Below are 21,859 nucleotides of genomic sequence, written 5' to 3' on the forward strand. Positions count from 1 at the left end.
CCGGTGATCCTTTGCTATATGTGTATGGTGGGTATACGTAACTGTTAGGCCGCGGGACAGCTGGGCTTTCTTCCTCCCCATGGACATATAATGCCTGCCTGCTCCTGACTCATAATCACGGGGTCTAAAACCTTACATACACACACACAGCCGCTATAACACTACACTTTCATACTGGGCTTTCTTCCTCCCCATGGGGTTATGATGCCTGAAGGTATACACACAGCCGCTGTAACACTACAGCAGCGATGGGGATGGAAGCAGCCACACTATACACTTGCATACAGGAGTTAAAACCAGCAATTATTGCATAAATACCCAAAAAACGATCACAGGGAAAAGTTTTAAGAATTTATTATGTAAACAAACACAAAAATGGATACTGTTATAACACATAACACAATGGGTTAACGGTGTACATTTGTCTCCTGAAACTCATTTCTCGACGCACTCTTCGGTTCCCTTTTGATGATGCGCGCGGCGTTCGGGGGGGCTCCTGTGGAATCGTGGCGCTTCTCCAAACCTCTTCAACAGCACGTGGAATATTAAATAGCCTAAATCCTATGAAGTGTATGTCCTCAAAGGGACCTGCGACCAGAATTTTGCCTTAATTAACCTGACCTCTAATGCACTGTGGCCATCAGAATAAAAATGCCTACTTTCCAATTGTGACTACAACACCCATCATCCTTTGAAAGTTTACCAGTAAGCTAAGATCCGGGGGCAAGCCAATGGCTACCATGCGGTTAATGCACACACTGGTGCGTGTGTGTGTGTGTGTATGATGAGACTTGCAGCCCACCCCGCATTCCAATTTGCTATACATTTATGAAAGAGTTAATCCAATTGGGTCAAATCTCCTGCATCATTTCTGGTCAGTAACTAACCCTTTACATCCAGTGTATACACAAAAAATACAGAAAATATGTAAACAAGAGGTATGCAGGTACATAAATGGTTAATACATTTCGGTAATAAGTTCACTAACATACAATGAATGCCTTTACGTGCTTTTAATTTAATGCATAATGTATCAGGAACAAAGGGTTAATGCTCATGATCTGTAAAATATCACATGAACGTTCATCATAATTCATCAACCGTGCTTTGCTACCCGGGAATGTCTCGTGAAACGCACAGCGGCAAAAAGAAAGGTTTGCCAAATGTTCTTATGTCGAATGGTGGGAAAATCACTCAAATCCCACAAAAAAAAAGATGGCGGCTGCGGCGTGTCCGTAATACTGGAGGTCTGACGGTCCACATTCACTGGGTACTCCACTCTCTACGCAAACACATAAAAAAAACAATAAAAAGAGATCCGGCCACGGCAGGAAAAGAATCCCAGATACGTCCAAGGACCTTGGATCCAGCAGAAGACCCCTTTCCCTCCCTGCAGAGTTTAAACGGGGATCGGGGGTCCGGGGCATGCGCTGCTCCACGCGAGGTCCACGCGTTACTTTACAACAGGTTGTCTCGTAAGTCTGTAGACATTAAATGTTTTGTTCTTAAACACTCTGGTGAAGTACTTGGTGTAAGAAGCCAGGTCTTTCTTAATTTCATCGCAGAAACGAGGGTGAGGGGAGGGCTTCAGATCAGGATCGTTATCGCCGGGTCCGTCCATGATCTGTTACAGAGAAACCCGTGGAGAGAAGGTGACCGCACTTTACAACCACAGAGAAATCAAACAAAAAGGAGCCAAAAGCACTCTTATTAGCATCGTTCTTACGTGTCCGTTATCGACATCCAACAAGTCACGCAGGCGGCAGCCCCGTCCGTGGCGTCTTTCATAGCATATACTGTCCTCTAGGATCACATAGTCAGTCCCGAAGGATCTCAGTATACTGTGAACGTCTGCGGGGGATCTCTTCGCATAGACCTGGTAAACCTAAGATCATATAGAGGAGGATTACTTAGATGATAAGGGCCGGTATTAGAATGAAAGCAAGTCCCTCCATTATTAATAGTAACATTATTCAAATGTTAGATCAAACGTAGGCGAGTACAGGAACGCTGGTGCCCGATACACAAACGCTGGCGCCCGATACACAAACGCTGGCGCCCGATACACAAACGCTGGCGCCCGATACACAAACGCTGGCGCCCGATACACAAACGCTGGCGCCCGGTACACAAACGCTGGTGCCCGATACACAAACGCTGGCGCCCGATACACAAACGCTGGCGCCCGATACACAAACGCTGGCGCCCGATACACAAACGCTGGCGCCCGGTACACAAACGCTGGTGCCCGATACAGAAACGCTGGCGCCCGATACACAAACGCTGGTGCCCGATACAGAAACGCTGGTGCCCGATACACAAACGCTGGTGCCAAATACAGAAATAAAAACCCTTAGCTCTCAGAATCTTCCGTTTAACATGCAGGCCGTCAGCTGGAAGATCTTGGGGTTTGGGTGGAGAAACTGTCCCTGATGAAGACGGTCTCTCTGAGCAGGAAGTCTCAGGGGGGTCCTGAGAATGATCAAGTCCGTATACCAGGTGTGCCTTGGCCAGTTTGGAGCTATCAGAATTACTGATGCGTGGTCGTTCTTGATCTTCTGCAAAACTTTGGAGATCAGAGAAGAGTGGAAAGACGTAGGTGAGCCTAGATCTGAGTGAAAGCGTCCACAGCCAAAGGACGGTTCTTTGGATTGAGGGAAAAGAAGGTGGGGACCTGGGCATTGTTCCTGGAAGCCATCAGGTCGATATCGGGCAGTCCCCACTCCAGGACAATGAACCCGAAGGCTGCAGGATTCAGAGACCACTCGCCTCCCAGGACGGGAGCTCTGCTCAGGAAATCCGCATGAGTATTTAATGAGCCCTTGAAGTGAATCACGGTCGGGGTAGTAGAACGGGCTTCCGACCAGAAGGAGATCCTGAGAGTTATGGGAAGCAGACAAGGGATCCCTGGTACTTCTTTGCTTGTTGATATACGCCACTAACGACCGGTTTGTCAGAGTGCAGCAGTATGTTCTTGCCTTACAGCAGCGGTTCCCAATGACGCAGGCGTTTTCCACCGCAAGCAACTCCAGGCAGTTGGAAGGAAGGAGCCGAACAGCAGGAGACCAGAGGCCTTGAACGAATCCGTCTTGATAAGTGGCCCCCCATCCTCTGATGCTTGCGTCGGTGGCCAGGATTTCCTTGGCCGATAAAGACCACATTTTCCCTGCTGCTAGGATGTCCCTTCGAAGCCAACAGGTGAGAGAGCTCTGACATGAGAAGGGACGCAGGTGACCTTGTTGAGGGCAAGCAGGCTCCCGTTCCAACGATGCAAAAGAAGAAGAGGAGAATCCTCGGGTGGGCCAGAAACCGAGGAACTGTGCCCAGCAGAGACATACAAGTCCTTATAGAGCTTTTGTGAGAAGAGAGCACTTGGCAGACCAGTGAACAAATGTCGCCTATCTTGGAGGGTGAAAGAACGACCGTCCCTGAGTGAGAATCCAGACATAGGCCCAGGAACATGGCGTGCCGAGAGGGAATGGTGCTTGACTTGTCCCAATTCAGAATCCAACCGAACTCCTGCAAGGTGTTGACTACTCTAAAAAGGTGAGACTGAAGAACAGGAGCCGAACGGGCATGGATAAGCCAGTCGTCTAGGTAAGGGATGACAGAAACCCTTTGAAGCCTGAAGTGAGCCGCCACTACTGCGAGGAGTTTTGTGAAGACCCGGGGAGCTGCTGACAGACCAAACAGACGGACGTGAACCTGGAAAAGTTGTATACTTGAATCCTGAGAGATGGCTATGCATAGAATCCGTTGATGAGATGGATGATAGGAACGTGAAGATACGCATCTTTCAGGTCTGTGGAGACCATGAAGTCGTGGAGGCATAAGGTGTCCAGAGTGGAATCGGACATACCGGAGGTGACAGTTCTTGTCCTTGCTCCGGTTGAGGGACAGGAACCAGTGCCTGCAGTTCTACGAACTGATCGATGGCAGACAACACAAGGGCCTGGTCCTGAGGATGGTGGGAAACCTGTAAACGCTCTGGAGGTCTGAAAAGAAACTGTAACCGATACCCTTCTTTTATGATGCGCCTCACCCAGGGGTCTCGAGTGATGGAGAACCAGCTGTCCCTGAAGAACTTGAGCCGTCCTCCCACAGGAATGTGAGTGGCGTCATGCCAAGCTCTTAGGGTCCCGGGGCGCTTTCTGGACATCAGGAACCATAGCCTCTGGACTGCCCAGGAAAGTATGGCCGAAAGGACTGAAGCCTTCTCTTGGAAGCTGGTTTTCTCTGCGGCTTCCAGTGCTTGTCCCCTGTAGTCTTCTCCAACAGGGACTCCGGTTCTTCACCGAACAGGGATTTACCCTTAAGGGGGATATTAAGCAGTCTGTGTTTAGAGGCATTATCCGCAACCCAAGTTTTTAGACATAAGGCTTCGTCTAGCCACAATTTAGAGAGCAGAAGCCCTGGACGTCATTCAGATCAGTAGCGTCACCTAAGGTGGCAGGGAAGCACTGACGCCCAATACAGAAAAACTGGTGCCAAACACAGAAACACCAGAGCCCAGTACAAAAAATACTAGTGCCCAGTACAAAAAATACTAGCGCCCAATGCAAAAAATACTAGCGCCCAGTACAAAAAATACTAGCGCCCAATGCCAAAAATACTGGTGCCCAGTACAGAAACGCTGGTGCGCAATATAGAAACACTGGTGCCCAATACAGAAGAAACTGGTGCCCAGTACAGAAACGCTGGTGCCCAATAAAAAAATACTGGTGCCCAATACAGAAGAAACTGGTGCCCAGTACAGAAACACTGGTGCCCAATAAAAAAATACTGGTTCCCAATACAGAAATGCTGGTGCCAAACACAGAAACGCCAGAGCCCAGTACAAAAAATACTAGTGCCCAATACAAAAAATACTGGTGCCCAATACAGAACCACTGGTGCCCAATACAGAAGAAGCTGGTGCCCAGTACAGAAATGCTGGTGTAACTGAAAAATAAAGGAATACCCAGGCAGACGGACAGCCACATTATTACTAAGATCACCCAATGATCCCCCAAGTACACAGACTGACCCCAGTACCAGTACCTGCTTCGTCCTGTCCCGGAGGGTCTTGTCTTCATAATGGGGGTGATTGGTCAGCACTCTCCCGGTGCAGAGCTTTACCCCTGCCAGCAGCTGCATGCTCCCTGCAAACACTGCATTCTTAGGGGTGTTGGACCTTAGGCAGACAAAGTGTTAATTAGCATGCGGTTGGAAACAGGGAATATACCGTTTCTATTAATCAACTATAACAAGGATACAAAAACACATAAAGAGGGTCGGGGGGATATTATCTCCGAATCACTTCCAACGGTATGTGAAGAAAGGAGCCCACTACAAACTGCTCTGGGGGTGACTGGGGGTCTCTGTATATGGCGCAGCAGATCCCACCCCTGCCAGACCCCCAAAAAGTGAAGTTCTCGGCACCCTGTAACTCTTCATTACATATATAACATGCCCAAGAAAGTAAAGATATATTCCTGTCGAAGGAAATCAGCCCTGGCACCCAGTTCATTATCCAGACGTAACATAAATCCACTAATAAAATAATTAGTTCATATCAGAGACGGATGGTTTGTTTGGCCTGAAAATAATAAGATTTCTTCTTATTATAGAGCCTAAAATCGCGCAGGTTTGATCTCCCTATGCATTTTTTGTTTGTTTTTACAGTTCTCCATTGCTCATGCATCCCGTACCCCGGTAAAGAATACTTGTTATGAGGACCTTAGGAAGGAATTCCGCTAAAATCTGGATGGTCATGTCTCTGGGCTTCTGGGGGTTAAAAAATTCTGCATCTGAAAACTGCCCAACCTGGGGGTCTTGTTTTTGGCCGTTTTCCTTAAAATACACAGAAGAACGCATATCTGATGGATGGAAGGAAAGCCGTAATCCTTTTTAATGCAGCACAGAGGTGGAACACGTTTGATGCGGCTTCTGTACTTTTCACATCATAAAAAGGACACGTTCTGGGCGATAAGCGAGGACTAATGACCAGGTACTCACTTAATCCAGCTCATTAACTGCACGGTGTCCGGGTCGTAGAACTCTCTCAGCTCAGAAAGCTCCTCCGTTATCCTCGGCCAGAACTGGAAGAGATCATCAAACGGTCAGGTTCACATAATATTAAATCCTCGCGCGATTCAGATGCCACTCAAATACCGTATTTGCTCGACCCCCCCCCCCCCCCAAAAAAAACTGAATATTAATTAAGGAAAAAAAGAAAAAGACTGAATTTTATTTAATAAAAGCTATGATTAAGAAAAATATTGTTTTTGTTTTTATTTCCTTTTATCGGCCAACCTGCCCCGCAGTTATGCACATCTGCCCCCAGGCTTGCCGCTCTGCCTCCCTAATATGCCTTATACCCCCCTATACCAGGGGAGTGGTATAAGGCATTTCTGGAGGCATAGTGGCATATAGGGGGTTAAAGAGCATTTCTGGAGGCAGAGTGGCATACAGGGGGTTAAAAGGCATATCATGGGGCACTCTGCCTACAGAAAAGCCTTATGCCACCCATACAACACCCCCCCCCCCCCGACTTACCAGTGCTTCTGACTCCCTGGTGTCTGGGGTGGGGCAGCGGGTGTTCAGCCGGAACTTCTATGAGCATGGAAGGTCATGTACCACCGGTGCTGCGACATAGAAGCTACGGCGGAAGTGCCAGCAGTAGCAGGGGTTGTCTGCGTTCATCGAGCAGACGTTTACTGGCTGGCAGCGCTGCGGGGAATTCTCCTCTCTGGGAGCCGGGGAAGGTCTGCGCGATGTGCTTAGACAACCTCCGCTGCTGCAGGCACTTTTGCCGGCGCTCGGTGATAGATGCCCGGTTTAAGTGCCGGCAGCAGCTGAGGTTACCAGACAGGAGGATCCGGGTCCCCTGCAGCGCTGCGGGGGATCTGGATCTTAGTCTCACAGTCAGACCTCATTTGAAACAGTCAGATGGAGGGATACAGCTTACGTTGGTCAGGATTTACATTAAGGAGGGCAATCGTTTAATTATCCCTTGTGTTAGGAAATCACGGGCGTGCAAGGGTTAATGATTACGCTTTGGACAAAGAGAAGAAAGAAGAGGCTCCTCACCTTAAAGATCAGGTACAGAACCAGCATGACGGACAGCGTGTATCTCAGCGTGTTCGCCTGGAAGATAGGAGTTAGAGGTCAGCCAAGGTGTCAAATAAGTTATCATGCGCTGCCCGTTTATCCTGCAGTCAAGACTTTGATTTTAATCAGTTTTTGGTCTTGAGTGATTCTGTGGCTTACGTAGGTAGGTTACGTTTTAAATGTATCCACGTTACAGGTCTGTACACTAAATAAAACAATATAAACTAAGTGTACAATATAAAATAAGCAATATATGTCTATTAGAAGCCCGGAGAATGTATATTCTAACTTTGCTTGATGTTGTTGATTAGTTTGTAAGGGTAGAGGAGGAGAAGGGAGAGACACGATGCTGGCTGCCGCCGATCTCACCAGCTGAACTTTTAAGCTAAATCTCCAAAATATAAGCCCAAGTCTATAAAGCTAGAGGGTCGTGACGAATAGTTTGTCCCCTTGGTCTACTGTGAACATCTTCCACATGACGATACCGTGTTTATTATTAACTAAATGCTTGCATAAAGAAATAAAAAAACAAATTTATTTTTGCCACAGAACGCTGACCCCTGGTGGATACGCCTGGAATTACAAGCCGGCATTCTAAGGTTTGAATCCTGGATAAAGCAATAAACTGAAACTTCAGGGCGAATATCCGCACTGCCGAAGTCCCTAACAGTGTGCCAGGGGGTTAGACGCGTTTCCGTATATTCTGATTACGCGCTATATACCCCCACCGGTGTGTACAGATGCCCCTGCGGTTGTCTGAGATATCGGAGTCCGTTCCCTGCGTTGTTCTAGACGCTGCCCTGGTAGGGGTATTATTTCCTGGCAACACATTGCAAAGTCCAAGCGTTCCATTTTATGGATACTAACCCTTTGTGGGCTGTAAACTCTGAAACATCTCAACAGCGCTCCCATGACGTCCACGCTGGCCAGCCCGAACGAGGCAAAGACGCACATGTGAGAGGTCCAAAGGTATTTCATCCTGTAAGAACAAGCCCGTTACTACTGTATGCTATGATTATTATCACGGCATCTGTCCTTACAATACAGCAAACCGTGGCAGACCCCCGGGACCTGCGATGCCGAGAATTACAGTACCGGGGTGCTTACGGTAAAACCTGTACCCGGTGTGACCAGCTTACAGGTCCCGTCGCTGACGGAGTCTTGTCGGCAAGCTATTATTTTTTTTATTTTTTTTTATATAATCTTTATTACCATTTTCTTTTAAGACAATAAAACAAACAGAAAAATATGCCACAGAAGTATATATACATATAACAACCAAGGACAAAATTTCTAACATAATATAAAATTAACATAAATAAAATTACTATATAATCCATACATAAAAACAACAAAACCAAAAAAAACAAAATAAAAAAAAAAAAAAAAAAAAACTACTACTATTATTTTATAAAGTGCCTGAAGCTGTGTAAAACCTTTAGTGTATCATCGGAATACCTCATGGTGCTGATGCCCAAACACGCAAACAGAAGGGTGTGCATTAAATTGTAGGCGACTTCCGGCTTCACGTAACTCGCTTTTTTTTCCTTTTTTTCGTTTTGCGTTGAATTTGGGGAACTGTGAATGACAGATACGAGAGAGAATGCATTTCAGTAAAACGATCTGACCGTCAAGGGGCAAAAGGAAACCTGCCTCCCATCCGGCGTTGGGGACCCACTTGGATACAAATGACCAAAGAGAACGCAAGCTAAATGGTTACTAGCTGACAACAGGCATACTTTATGGTATAGACTATAACGTACTATTTTATATTTATATACCGCACTCGCTCGATCATAAGACGACCCCCCAAACAATTTGAATATTAATTTAGGAAAAAAAGAAAAATCCTGAATATAAGAAAAAAGTTTTACTAGTAAATATTAATTCACATGTAAACATTTATTTTTATATTTAATAAAAACTTTGATTGAGAAAAATGCTTTTTTTTGTTTTTATTTCCTTTTATTTGCCAACCTGCCCCCCAGTTATGCACATTTGCCCCCCAGATATACCTTATACCCCCTTATATGGCACTCTGCCTCCCTGATATTCCTTTTAACCCACTATATGCCACTCTGCCTCCAGATATCCCTTATACCCCCCATATGCCACTCTTACCCTACCCCGAATTACCAGTGCATCCCTAGACTTGTCCCCGTGCTTCAGATTCCTTGGTGTCTAGTGAGGAAGCCTGCTGCCGGCACTTCCACCGGGGCTTCTATGAATGAGCACCGGAAGGTCAGGTGACGCCGGTGCTCCGTCACAGAAGCCCCGGCAGAAGTGCCCGCAGCAGCGGAGGTTGTCTGTGCGCATCGTGCAGACCTCCACCGGCCGCCAGAGAGGAGGATCCAGCCCCCCTGCAGCGCTGTAGTCTTGTAGTCTGATTAGAAGATGACCTCGAATATAAGACGATGGTTATTTTTTACAGAGCATTTGCTCTGAAAAATACATCGTCTTATAATCAAGCAAATACGGTACTTAGAAGCGAAAATCACCCCCATAGAATTCCTAGAGCAAAGCATTTAAAGAGACCCAAGACGGTTATCACTTACCTGAGGTTGCAAAACACGGCGACTGTCGCAGAGATCGTTAAGATGAAGAGGACGAAGATATAAGGGTACAAGATCAGAGTGTCAGAGAACCTCTCAAATGTATCAAGCGGCAGCAGACGGAACGGCTCCTCGCACAGGTACAGACTGGCGTCAAAATCCCTGAGGACAGAGAGCATAATATACCAGGTCAGATCGGGCTCGCACTGAGTTGGTTTCGTAGCCATGGGGGTCTCCTTGAGACCCTGTATAAATACCAAATATCACCCTTCTATAAATCCAACCTTCTTATAAAGGAGATACGTTATAAGTTCATACTCGGGGTGAATCTACCTTGTTCCGAAGCCCAGCTTTGCTTGAATAAACTTAAAGATATGTTCGTCTGATTGCAGATGGAGGATTTTCTGCGGGAACGAGAAAAGACAAACATGAAGGACACAAAGAAGATGTACTTTCATGCGCACCTCCATGTACCAACGAGAATGAACACACACACATTCAGCATAAGAATATCTTTTTCTTTCTTTACTTAGGTCACAAAGAGCCCAAATGAGTCGTGGACTCTGTAGACTTAATCTCGTGATCAGAGGAAATAAGCGATCGCAACCCTTAGTGGCTGCCGTCTGGCAAAACATAAAACAAACGGCAGAATGCTTTTAGGGGGCAGCCCGCGATTTCAGGACAATATCAGAGAACCCCAGAAACTACCCCGCTGCGCCCGCTTACCTTAATAGCCTTATTTACGAGACCCGTCAGGGACAGGACCAACACGCCATGGAAGACGAGATTCCCCATTCTTCTTAGAAGGTGCCCGTTCCTGAGCCCTCTCTGAAAACGTGGAAAAGCGTAAATTTATCTTTTTGATTACCTAGTTAGGCCAGGCTCCTCTTCCCCACATCGTGTATGTGACAGAATGACCCGTCATACAAGGCCCCAAGGTACTCGGAGATGGCTCCAGCCTGGCTGTCACACAAAGATAGCGCAGGCAGGAACTCCATTGTTTAATTAATCCCATCAGTAGGATTGCTGCCTGGGGATTAAAGGTTGGGTTGTATGCATGTATCTGTTAATTTATGTTAATGAAGGTCTCTGGCTATATCAGTCTATGTTTTACAACAATAAACTGTCCATTCCTGCTGTACTCAGTTCAAGGTAGTTGTGTCTACTTATTGGGTACACATAGCAGGGTTCCAAGGTGCGCATGCTGGCTGGTGCTGGAAGTGATTCCGGGGACAACAGGAGGATACATGTGGGTGATCTCCGGGAGTTCCTACTGCTCTCTTGGTGCACCCGTTACAGTGTACATCCCCCCCATGTTTATGACGGCTTTGTTAGCGATGAGTTACCTGAAATCTTCTGGCTACCATCGCAGACACTATGAAGCTGATCAGCAACGATCCCAGGATCATCGTATTGACAAACTGCAGGGCGCAGACCAGGAGAAGGGAGACGGCCTGGATCACGTACAGTCTGGTCACCTACAGCGCAGCAAACAATGATCAGGGCCGGGTTCTAGGCAGTACAAGTTTGTAGGGGATATCAGTTTAGAATTACAGACTTCATTAATCTAAAGAAAAAGAGTGGGACAACCTCTTGACTGGCTGGTGTCGCTCTCAGACATTCTTAAAGTCTGTCTTACTGCGTGTTCTCCCCGTTTGTATTTTATAAGGTGCTCCTCAGAAAACAAATTTAATTAAACTGGCCCTGAAAAATTTACATGAATAACACCCTGCTAAATTAACCCCCCCCCATCACGTAAGCAGCGACCCGATGACCTGGACTTACTTTAGTGGACGGGACCAGGTCTAGCGTGTCCACGATGAACAGCACCACTGCTTGTAACAGCAAAACAAACTGGTTGAACTGCCAGGTGAGGCTGAAGATGAACGTTGAAACAAACACCACGATAGTCGACAGTCTCTGGAAGCAAAGGAGAAATAAAACAGCGTGGATCAACCAGCAGGCAGGGAATGAAGCAGCGGAGCGGGCCATGCGGTGCACTCACTATCCGGACGCCCATTCCCAGTACGGCTTCCCCATGCCCTCCACCATACCTGCACCTCAACGTCTGCACGTTCCTTTTCCGGGGCCGGCATCAGAAATCTTGGGGCCCCTATGACCCTTCCATCAGCATACCCTGTGTCCATCCCACTGTCACACCCATCAATCATGCACCCATCATGAGAACAGGGGCAAGCCTAGGGTTACTGGCGTCAGGGTGTAGTATCGCTTCATGCCCCCCTGAAACTAACACGCATACTGTGTTGCTACCGGACACTTCCGCTGGAGCACCGTCCTGGTGCTGGAGCACCGTCCTGGTGCTGGTGCTCCTTCTGGTGCTCAGTCATAGAAGCCCCGGCAGAAGTTGTACGCGCACATCTCACAGACGTGCACCAGCTGCTCCCACTTGACACCAAGGAGTCTGGAGCACGGGGTATAAGACATATCAGGGGGACAGATTGGCAAATAGGGGGGAATGAGGCATATCTGGGGGGCAGAGTGGTAAATAAGGGGGGTATACAGACCAAAGGGACTCAAAAGGCGGCATCAGGAGTCTCCGGAGGACCAGATTAAGGTCCGAGGGAACCATCTTGGTGACAGGACGAGGACGCAAGCGGACGATGGCTTTAGCAAAATGCCAACTGGTAACGAGATGATTTCAAATGCCAGCAAAGCACTGATGGCTGAAATCTGAACCTTGATCGTGGAGGGCTAAAGGCCACGGTCAAAACCTTCCTGCAAAAAGTCAAAAATCAACCTGGGGGAACAAGAGGAAGGAACAAGAGGAAGGAAGAAAACCTCTCCAACATCACCATGTGCAAAACTTCTTCCAGCTCTTAATGCATCTGAGAGAAGTAACCCTTTTCCTATTACCAACTGTCAGCCACTGGAACATAGAAACCATTAGCTCTCAGAACCTTCCATTCAACATCCAGGCCGTCAGGTGGAAGGTTCTCCAGGGTTTGGGTCGAGAAACTGGCCCTGATGAAGAAGGTCTCTGCGAGCAGGAAGTCTCAGGGGGTCCGGGAACTGAGAATGATCAAGTCCGTATACCAGATGGGTCTAGTCCCATTTGGAGCCATCAGAATTACTGATGCGTTGTTGTTCTTGATCTTCAACAGAACTTTAGAGATCAGAGAAAAGGGTGGGAAGACGTAGGCGAGCCAGAAACTCCAGGTCTGAGCGAAAGCGTCCACAGCCAAAAGGACAGTCCTATGAATCGAGGGAAAAGAAGATGGGGAACTGAGCATTGTTTCTGGAAGCCATCAGATTGACACGGGGCAGTCCCCGCTGCAGGACAATGAACCCGAAGGCCACAGGATTCAGTGACTACTCGCCAGGACAGGAGCTATGTTTACTGAGCATTTGAAGTGAATCGCGGTCAGGGTAATAGAACGGGCTTCCACCCAGACGGAGATCCGGAGAGATATGAGAAACCTGGCTCCTGGTACGTCCTTGTTGTTGTCGGAGCGTAGCAGGATGTTCTTGCCTTACAGCAAGAGGCCTTGAACGAATCCGTCTTGATAAGTGGCCCCCCATCCTCTGATGCTTGCGTCGGTGGCCAGGATTTCCTTGGCCGATAAAGACCGCATTTTCCCTGCTGCTAGGATGTCCCTTCGAAGCCAACAGGTGAGAGAGCTCTGACATGAGAAGGGACGCAGGTGACCTTGTCGAGGGCGAGCAGGCTCCCGTTCCAACGATGCAAAAGAAGAAGAGGAGAATCCTCGGGTGGGCCAGAAACCGAGGAACTGTGCCCAGCAGAGACATACAAGTCCTTATAGAGCTCTTGTGAGAAGAGAGCACTTGGCAGACCAGTGAACAAATGTCGCTTATCTTGAAGGGTGAAAGAACGACCGTCCCTGAGTGAGAATCCAGACATAGGCCCAGGAACATGGCGTGCCGAGAGGGAATGGTGCTTGACTTGTCCCAATTCAGAATCCAAACTGAACTCCTGCAAGGTGTTGTCTACTCTTAAAAGGTGAGACTGAAGGACTGGAGCCGAACGGGCATGGATAAGCCAGTCGTCTAGGTAAGGGATGACGGAAATCCCTTAAAGCCTGAAGTGAGCCGCCATTACCGGCAGTTCAGAAAGCTCAAGTCTATAATCAAACGGAATCTTCCTGAGGCTTTGGGCACCAGGAAGACCGGAAATGTAACCCCTTGCCCTTGCTCTGGTTGAAGGACAAGAACCAGTGTCTGCAGTTCCCCGAACTGATCGATGGCAGACAACAGGAAGGCATGCCTCGCCTGGTCCTGAGGAAGGTTGGAAACCAAGAAATGATCTGGAGGTCTGAAAAGAAACTGTCTGTTATGATGCGCCTCACCCAGGGGTCTGGAGTGATGGAGAACCAGCTGTCCCTGAAGAACTTGAGCCGTCCTCCCACAGAATTGGAGTGGCGTCATGCCGAGCTCTTAGGGTCCCGGGGTGCTTTGGGAAAGGAGAATCTGTCAAAGAATAAAAAATAAAAGAACTGTCCTCCAGGACTTCACCTTCTTCAGAAGAAACCTCCTCCACCTCAGGGTAATCGAATTCTTAGTTCGAAAACTGGGACGGCTAGTGAACCAGGAGAGTGGGATCATGCACCGCCGGGAGGCGAAGGCAGAAAGACGACAGCTTGCTGACGAAAGGCATAGACTGCATCTCCTCTTTCAGTCAGGCAAGAAACTCCTTCCCCCCGGTCGCATTGGAGTCTGCCAGGGACTTCAGGCAAGGGGGGCAACGCTTCTTTCTGGAGTCTTATAAGGATTTGTGGCAGCATTTTGCATGCTTAGTTTTCAGTAAAGCTTTCTTGGGCTCCGAGTTATCAGGAGCAGACATGTTAATCCAGGATGCAACAGCACCATACAGAACAAAACAGCGGGAACGGAATACAACAGTATCTTACTCACCCAGCCGCTTAAATCATCTGCAATCAAGCTCCACGACACAACAGCGGCATCGTTTTCAAAATCATCCGGAAACGAGGATAGGAACGCACTACAGAAAGTGGGTAACACTCTCGCCCGGAAGTAAGAGGATCGACATGGTGGATGCTGCCATGGATCCCGCTGGGCTCGGGGAACACCGGAGCATCTCTACAACCACTGCGTGCCAGCCGCCCTGACCCCGTGAAACACCCGCACTGCCTGAGAAGAGGCACCTGATGTAGGGCAGGAAAAACTCTGTGGCTATCTGGGAGGGGAGAGGGTTTTAAGTGTTTGAGTCCTTCTCTATCTCAGGTACTGAGGAAGAGTCAATCAGTAGCGTCACCTAGGATGGCAGGGAAATCCTGATGCTTCACTACACCAAGACATTTTGGACAGTGCTCTGCTTCCAACTTTGTAGGGACAGTTTGGGGAAGGCCCTTTTCTATTCTGGCATGACTGCACCCCAGCGCACAAAGCAGGGTCCGTAAAGACATGGTTGGAGGAGTTAGGGGTAGAAGTACTTGACCGGTCGCACTAAGCCCTGACCTCAACCCCCATTGAACACCTTTGGCATCTCATCCAACATCAGTGCCTGACCTCACAAATACTAACCCACAGAAAGCCGCTATAGCTGCAAAGGGGGGACCAACTTCATAGTAATGTCTACGTATTTAGAAATCGATGTCATCAAAGTCTCTACTGGTGTAATGTCAGGTGTCCCAGTACTTTTGTTCATATAATATATGTATTATAGATACAGGAATGAAAAAAAACACACAAAACAGGCATAAAACAGAACAAGTCTTAATCTCACCTCCTTTGCTGCCGTTAAATTCGGTTTCAGAAAATACGTAATTCCTGCTATCTGCACAGCAAAAAATGGCAGTGCCCAGTTTTCTCGCAGAGGGATTGTGAATTCCACTCTCGTCGTGTCGATCCTGTCCAACAAAAGAAACACATCAGGCCGTGAATCCAGAGAAACACAATCACGCAACGCACCTCATTGTCACTAATAAACTTCTGACAGTTTGGCGAGAGAAACGCTGCAGGTTTACTGGTTTTAAATCTCATTCACTAGATCTTTGGAGACAAAATCATGGATGTGCTGGGAGAATAAACATATAAATAAATAGCCCCAGGTCCTCTTCGACAAAAACTAAGAGAGAATTAACGTTGGGGTTTGGGATCAGCTCACATACCTGTTAACAATGTACCATAACGCTGCTAATGCCCCGGAAAGCCACGTGCCGCTGAGCAGCCAGCTGGTTACATAGAGAGCCACCACGTGCACCGTCTGCAGTCCAAACAGGGTGTAAATGTAGAAATAAACCGGCTCCAAGTATTTCTGCAAGATTTAGCAACATTGTTACAACAAGAATACAAATTAATAACAAAGGCTGAAAAACAACAAAATATAAACACCCTGTAAATGAGGAAATGCAGTAGCGACATAGGCTTGAATTTAATTGAATTCCAGCAACAGAGCTTCCCACTTGTAATCGTCAGCTCCCTGCATTGCATTCCTCCGTAGATCCGGGTCTCGGGTGAGCTGTCTCTTTATCTCGCTCGCCATCCTCTAGACTGCTTCACCAGGGGCTCTGTAGATTGCCAACCTTCTCCGCAGTATGTTGTGGAACTTCTCTACTACCCATTCCCGACACCGGCTCATTTCTTCTGCCATAGCTGCCGCTGTTAGTGTTGCATCTCCCCGATCAGCAGGTCTGTAAGTCCTGGTGGTGATTTGGACATCCCGGTGGCACCAAAGTGACGGGACCGACCCGTACAACCTACTGGGTGTGCCCGCCGAACGTTGCTTCCTTTTGCCCATTGTCACCAGGAATACAAGACCTGGATCATCAGGTGGAAATAGCGTTGAAGACAGCAGGAAACACAGCCTCTCAGGAACCTCGGTGGCACTGTAACTGGATCAGGAGTATAATTCCATCAACTACAAGATAGCCCAGCGCCACCATACAGTTCCATGGCCAGCAATACCCACCCCGACAAAAACTCACTATTTTTGGCATGATTCCAAGAGAGTGGCATCAATCCCTGGGTACCAATGGACAGCTCAGGGTCCGAGGATGTTATGGTCCAAAAGTGACATGATCCGACCTCAGGACCTGAGAAGTTGCCAGAAAACGTCCCCGGGAATAGTCTGCGCGATAGCCAGGCCAGAGCAGGGTGAACCCCGGTCTTAAAGATTGTAATAAAACCAGGGTTCCCAAATGAGCTCTCTCTCCGTAACCACCATGAGCCCACATGGTGTTGCCTACCACGAGCATAGTGTAACCCCAAAAGAGCGACGTGGTGGGACAACAGGTGTCCGTAGTGACGCAGTTCCTTTTGTTGGTGGGCATCTCCACGGTTCCTAGCGTATGGAGCCCTCATAGCGGGCTAGTTCATGAGAGTCTGGTTAGAGCAGAACAGACAGGGTTTTCCAGTCACAATGTGCCCCCTAATGAGCTTAAGAGGGGGCTAGGCAGGCAGGCAAGGATTCTCCCCAGAAATCCATCAGTGCCCCCCTCCCAAACTCAAATCTACCTCCATATGTTCTCAGCCTAAGGGTATTACAGCGACAATAGGCAATGGGAATTTTTGCAGTTCGTACTATGGCTGCGCACTTACCCAGAAGGGCAGGGTCCGGTACATCACAGCGAGGACAACCTCTTGGTAAACATTCATCCGTTCCAGGATATTAATTGTTCTCATGGATTCTGTCCTGTTGTCATACATCAAATCAGTAATACCTACGGGAGAATGATATAATATGCTGTACTTAATGGACCCCTAGTACCGGCAGCCTTTCTGATTTATGCATCATGAAATCTTACAGCTCCTCTCAACTGTAACCAAAAACCTGCCCTCTGGGTATCTGAGAATAATGAGAGAGCAGGGCATCAACTTAATGAACCATAACAATTAGCCACTGGTCGCTGATGCTAACGTGTCCATGACTCTGGCCTCTCACCCCAGGAAGCTCTGCCGCATTACGCAGGAGCGTGTGCTCATTTTAGAACAGACTTAGTGTTAGCATAAGTAAAAATATAGAAAATATTAAAAGAATGGGGGGGGGAGAGTTGGAAAATTTCCAAAGATTTCAACTCCGCGGGACTATGGCGGGATATAGTCTAATGTTATTTTGCACAGTAAACAAAAACCCTTAACGTGTCATCTATCTGTGACCAGCAAAGACTCCGCACCTTGTGTGATGGATGGGGTGCGCAGGATCTGTTTGTAGTAGGAATAATACAAGCCGCACTCCGTCCTGAAGGAAATCTCCCGCTCCACTTCCTGGGGAAACATAAGAAGGGACTGTTACTTTCAGGAGCTCCAACGGGTGATATACTGCAGGTAGCATTCTCTCCTTAAAGTATTATTATTATTATAAACGCCCCATGGCATGCGGAGTGGAGGAACACTTACATGACTCTGTATTTAATGTCTGAATCATCTAGAACCCATCCCCATCCGTCTTTCACATTCCAAGAAGTTTCCTTCGCTATTATAACAATACCTATTACTTCCTCTGTGATGCGTGAATCTAGAACGCCTTCCGCGAAGCACCGCTGGCACAGGTGGCAGAACCTGCATCGGAAAGTGACGCATACAGTACGGGTAAGACGAGTCCTACCTTAATACTGGAGAACCACAAGTCGTTTTCGTGCAGCGTGCAGACATAGTATGTGGTGAGCAGCCCAAGAGCCAGCGCGAGAGTCCCTCCGATAAGATGACTGAGAATCCGAAACAACGTCGGACCTGCACAGAAAGAGCAACAACGAAAACCCTGACGAGCACGGAACATCTCACCCTATAACGGGATACCGTATGAGATGTGACATCACTCTAGAACTGCAATGTGTGATGACATCACTGGTGACACACTCTCGCTTGGGCTTATTCACTATGCAGGAAGGGGGGATATTACATTCTCCATTAGTGAACAGCATACACAGGAGGCTCTAGCTCGTGCTACGTACCTGGAATGCCTTTCACGCCCTGCTTGGCGTTCTGGTGATTGGACTCGGCGGCGCCCGCGCGCTTTCTCTGTCTCACCGTCGTCATTATGGCGAAGCTTCTCGCATTTGATGCTTCAATTTAATTCCTATAGAGGGAGATATATCAGAGGATTCACGTCTCTATATGTATTAGTAACATACCTGGGAACTCTCCGGGTGAAGTGCTGCTTCTTCAGGGTCTCTTCAGAGTCGCTCCCCGTCCCCTTCCACCATTAAACATAGCGTGTGTCCCGTGTAGGACATAGCGTGTGTAGGATGTGTACGAACGTCGTCTGTGCACACGGAACATGGGACCGATTGGCGGCCAAAGCAAATGTGTGCCAGGGATTGTCCGGCCGTTAATGTAATAATGATGATAGTAACCGTATAATGATGACATAAATAATAATTAGAATGTATGTCATATAAATATATGAAGAATCACAGCGAGACCTCTACGGGTATCGAACATATGGCTGTGTGACTATATACATTATATATACATATAAAATAGGGATAGACACTGTGTATTATTATTATTGTATGATTAGTATTACTGAAAGAGTATTATTATTACTGTATCATTATTGTTACTGTATAATTATTATTATTATTGTTTCTGAATGAGTATTATTATTATTATTACTGTATCATTATTATTACTGAATGAGTATTATTATTACTGTATCATTATTATTACTGAATGAGTATTATTACTGTATCATTATTGTTACTGAATGAGTATTATTATGATTACTGTATCATTATTGTTACTGTATAATAATTATTATTATTGTTTCTGAATGAGTATTATTACTGTATCATTATTATTACTGAATATTATTATTACTGTATCATTATTGTTACTGTATAATTATTATTGTTTCTGAATGAGTATTATTATTACTGTATCATTATTGTTACTGAATGAGTATTATTATTACCGTATCATTATTGTTACTGTATAATTATTATTATTGTTTCTGAATGCGTATTATTACTGTATCATTACTGAAGTATTATTATTGCTGTATCATTGTTACTGTATGAGTATTATTGCTGTATAAAGGGCTGGCAGACGCAGTCTACTGATTATTATTACTGTATTATTATTATCATTACTGTGAGAGTATTAATACTGTATAATTATTACTGTATCATTATCACGGTAAGAGTATTATTATTAATGTATGATTATAGCATTACTGTATGATTGTTATTACTGTATTATTATTACTGTATTATATGATTATTACTGCATGAGTATTAATGCGGTGTAACGGGCTGGCAGAAGCGCTCTACCGGTGATCATGATGATTATTCCCGCAGCCGTTACCCTGGGGCCGGACCGTCTCCATTCATTACCCCGGGCCTCCTATTACCGGTAATACCGGGGCTGCAGCCCGCGCCTCCCGGATCCCCGGCTCTCCCGCGCCTGCACTCCCGTGTCATTACCTGGCTCCGGCTCCCTGCGCGGCGGGGCTCCGGTTTTCCCGAGCGGCTGGCTGCGGCCTACCCGAAGCGCGATGTCGGGGCGGCGGAAGCAGCGCTTGGTTACTCTGGCAACCGATGTAGGCCCCAAGCCGCGGCCTGGCCTAACTCTGTGTTGGCAGGCAGTCCGCGGCAGACAGACCGGGCTGGGCGGAGGACGCACGCAGGGCCCTGTGCCCGGGAACCTGCATAGCCCAACCGCAGGCCGCTCACTAAGCCAGCGCTGCCAGGGGTACACTTGGCAAGTAGCCCTGTTCAGTATGACCAGTCCCAAACCCCTTTCCAGTAGCTGAGAATGCTTGAAGCATAATTATATGGAATATTTACAAACAGTAACCTGTATAATGTTTAGAAACACAGCTGAAGACAATAGAGAGTTCTAAGAATTATATCAATGGCTCCCAGTCCTATAATATACCCCCCCCCCATGCCTCCGCCACCTGCCCCTAATACACAAACTGCCCCTCAGATCGCGAGGCGGGATTAAAATGTCTTCTCGGCCCAAGCTGCGTTTATAAATTGTGTAAATAAATCATATTATTCTCTGAACGCCCCAGTAGTTGCCCCATGAAGCCTCCTGCCCGCCCGAAGAAAATCTACCCCCAAGAAGAAAAAAAAAAGGGTCTGGTGGCGGAGGGTAGGGGTTAAAATATTTGCTACCCGTTGTACTCCACTGCGGAATATGATGGCGCTATAGATAACAATGTTATGTCCGCAAGAATGAAATGTATAAAAAATATATAAAATAAATTGACTTTATATACGGACTTTATATAGTTTAATAAAATGTATATAAAAAAAAAAAAAAAAAAGGATAAAATATATTGACTTTATAGATGGACCGACGGGTCACATGATCATTAAATATTTAATAAAATGTATTAATAAAATGAATGAATATATAAAATATATTGACTTGTTTGACTTTTCTTCTTACCGCGCGAACGAATGCTATCCCAGACCACCGAAAGGCATCGAGAGAATCCAAGTGTTTCACGGGGTCGTCGGGAAGAGAAGACCCCTCGCGTGTCTCGGCTTTATTAAAAAGTGTTTATTAGCAAAATACAATCTGAAAATCAGTGTGACAAACTTCATAAAGCAAAATAAGTTACTCTAAACATTTGACAGTATTTTCAAGAGCGCCGCGGGGGCCTCCCCTGCATACAGAGCAAGGTACGGGGGCTACTTCAGGAACGCAGAGGGCAACAGAGCCGGGGGGGGGGCTTCGCAAACTCATGAAACGCGGACATGCCGGCTGTCGGGGTGCTTTGGCTGTAGTGTTATCCCCCGGGTCAGTAGAAAAATATTCCTGTATGAAGATTTCATCACAGAGCACCATATGAATTCCACCTTTTTATGTAAAATAATAGAAAATAATAAAAATATGTCCCCCAACCCCCCCGACGCGGCATGAAGCGATGGCGACGATGATGTGTGCGATTTGGCGTTACCTTTTCATGTCGGACGCGAGTTTGTCAAGCAGGCACAATTGAGAAAACTGTAAAAATCTGGACTATTTACGGGGTGAAACTGTGACTTTCTGGTCAAGACAGAAAAGCAGGTGAAGATTGAGACCGAGGCCAAGTTCTTTGTGCAGATAACTGAGAAACGTCCACCGAGCGGCCGGAGTCCATACTGCGCTGTCCCCGGGTCACGCGCCTCCTGTCTCGGCCCATGGGTCGTACTTCTAAAGCTGGAAACGTGGAGAGGTTCCCATCGATTGCTCCAATTATAGAACTTTTTGGCCAATAATTACACAGACGGGTGTCTTGCGTTGACCGACCCAACTCACGCGGCGGGACCTGGAGCGCAGGGGCT

The 21,859-nt window shown here is 47.0% G+C and overlaps 1 protein-coding gene across 1 annotated transcript; it reads right to left on the reverse strand.

Moving 5' to 3' along the window:
* Window positions 1-1,453: 1,453 nt before the first annotated feature.
* On the reverse strand, window positions 1,454-18,617 carry LOC149299309 (protein C-mannosyl-transferase DPY19L3-like). Its single transcript, XM_089486333.1, has 18 exons — window positions 18,533-18,617; window positions 18,187-18,311; window positions 17,756-17,846; window positions 17,181-17,302; window positions 15,752-15,897; window positions 15,367-15,490; window positions 11,430-11,564; window positions 10,991-11,122; window positions 10,371-10,472; window positions 9,978-10,048; window positions 9,648-9,806; window positions 8,551-8,670; window positions 7,960-8,071; window positions 7,072-7,128; window positions 5,998-6,080; window positions 5,041-5,173; window positions 1,727-1,885; window positions 1,454-1,624 (listed from the first exon to the last, which is right to left on the reverse strand). The coding sequence occupies exons 1-18, from the start codon at window positions 18,615-18,617 to the stop codon at window positions 1,454-1,456; spliced, it is 2,127 nt and encodes a 708-aa protein (XP_089342459.1).
* Between the last annotated feature and the right edge of the window lie 3,242 nt (window positions 18,618-21,859).

Source organism: Sceloporus occidentalis, unplaced genomic scaffold (genome assembly GCF_023333645.1).
Source record: "Sceloporus occidentalis isolate IW3139 unplaced genomic scaffold, rSceOcc1.0.p SCAF_29, whole genome shotgun sequence".
Taxonomy (NCBI): domain Eukaryota; kingdom Metazoa; phylum Chordata; class Lepidosauria; order Squamata; family Phrynosomatidae; genus Sceloporus; species Sceloporus occidentalis.

Coding starts and splice junctions, on each gene's coding strand:
- LOC149299309 (XM_089486333.1), bottom strand. CDS start 18,617: ATGACGACGGTGAGACAGAGAAAGCGCGCGGGCGCCGCCGAGTCCAAT. Junction 10,049..10,370: donor TCGTAAATAAGGCTATTAAG/GTAAGCGGGCGC, acceptor TCGTTCCCGCAG/AAAATCCTCCATCTGCAATC. Junction 1,886..5,040: donor TCCGGGACAGGACGAAGCAG/GTACTGGTACTG, acceptor ATATGATCTTAG/GTTTACCAGGTCTATGCGAA.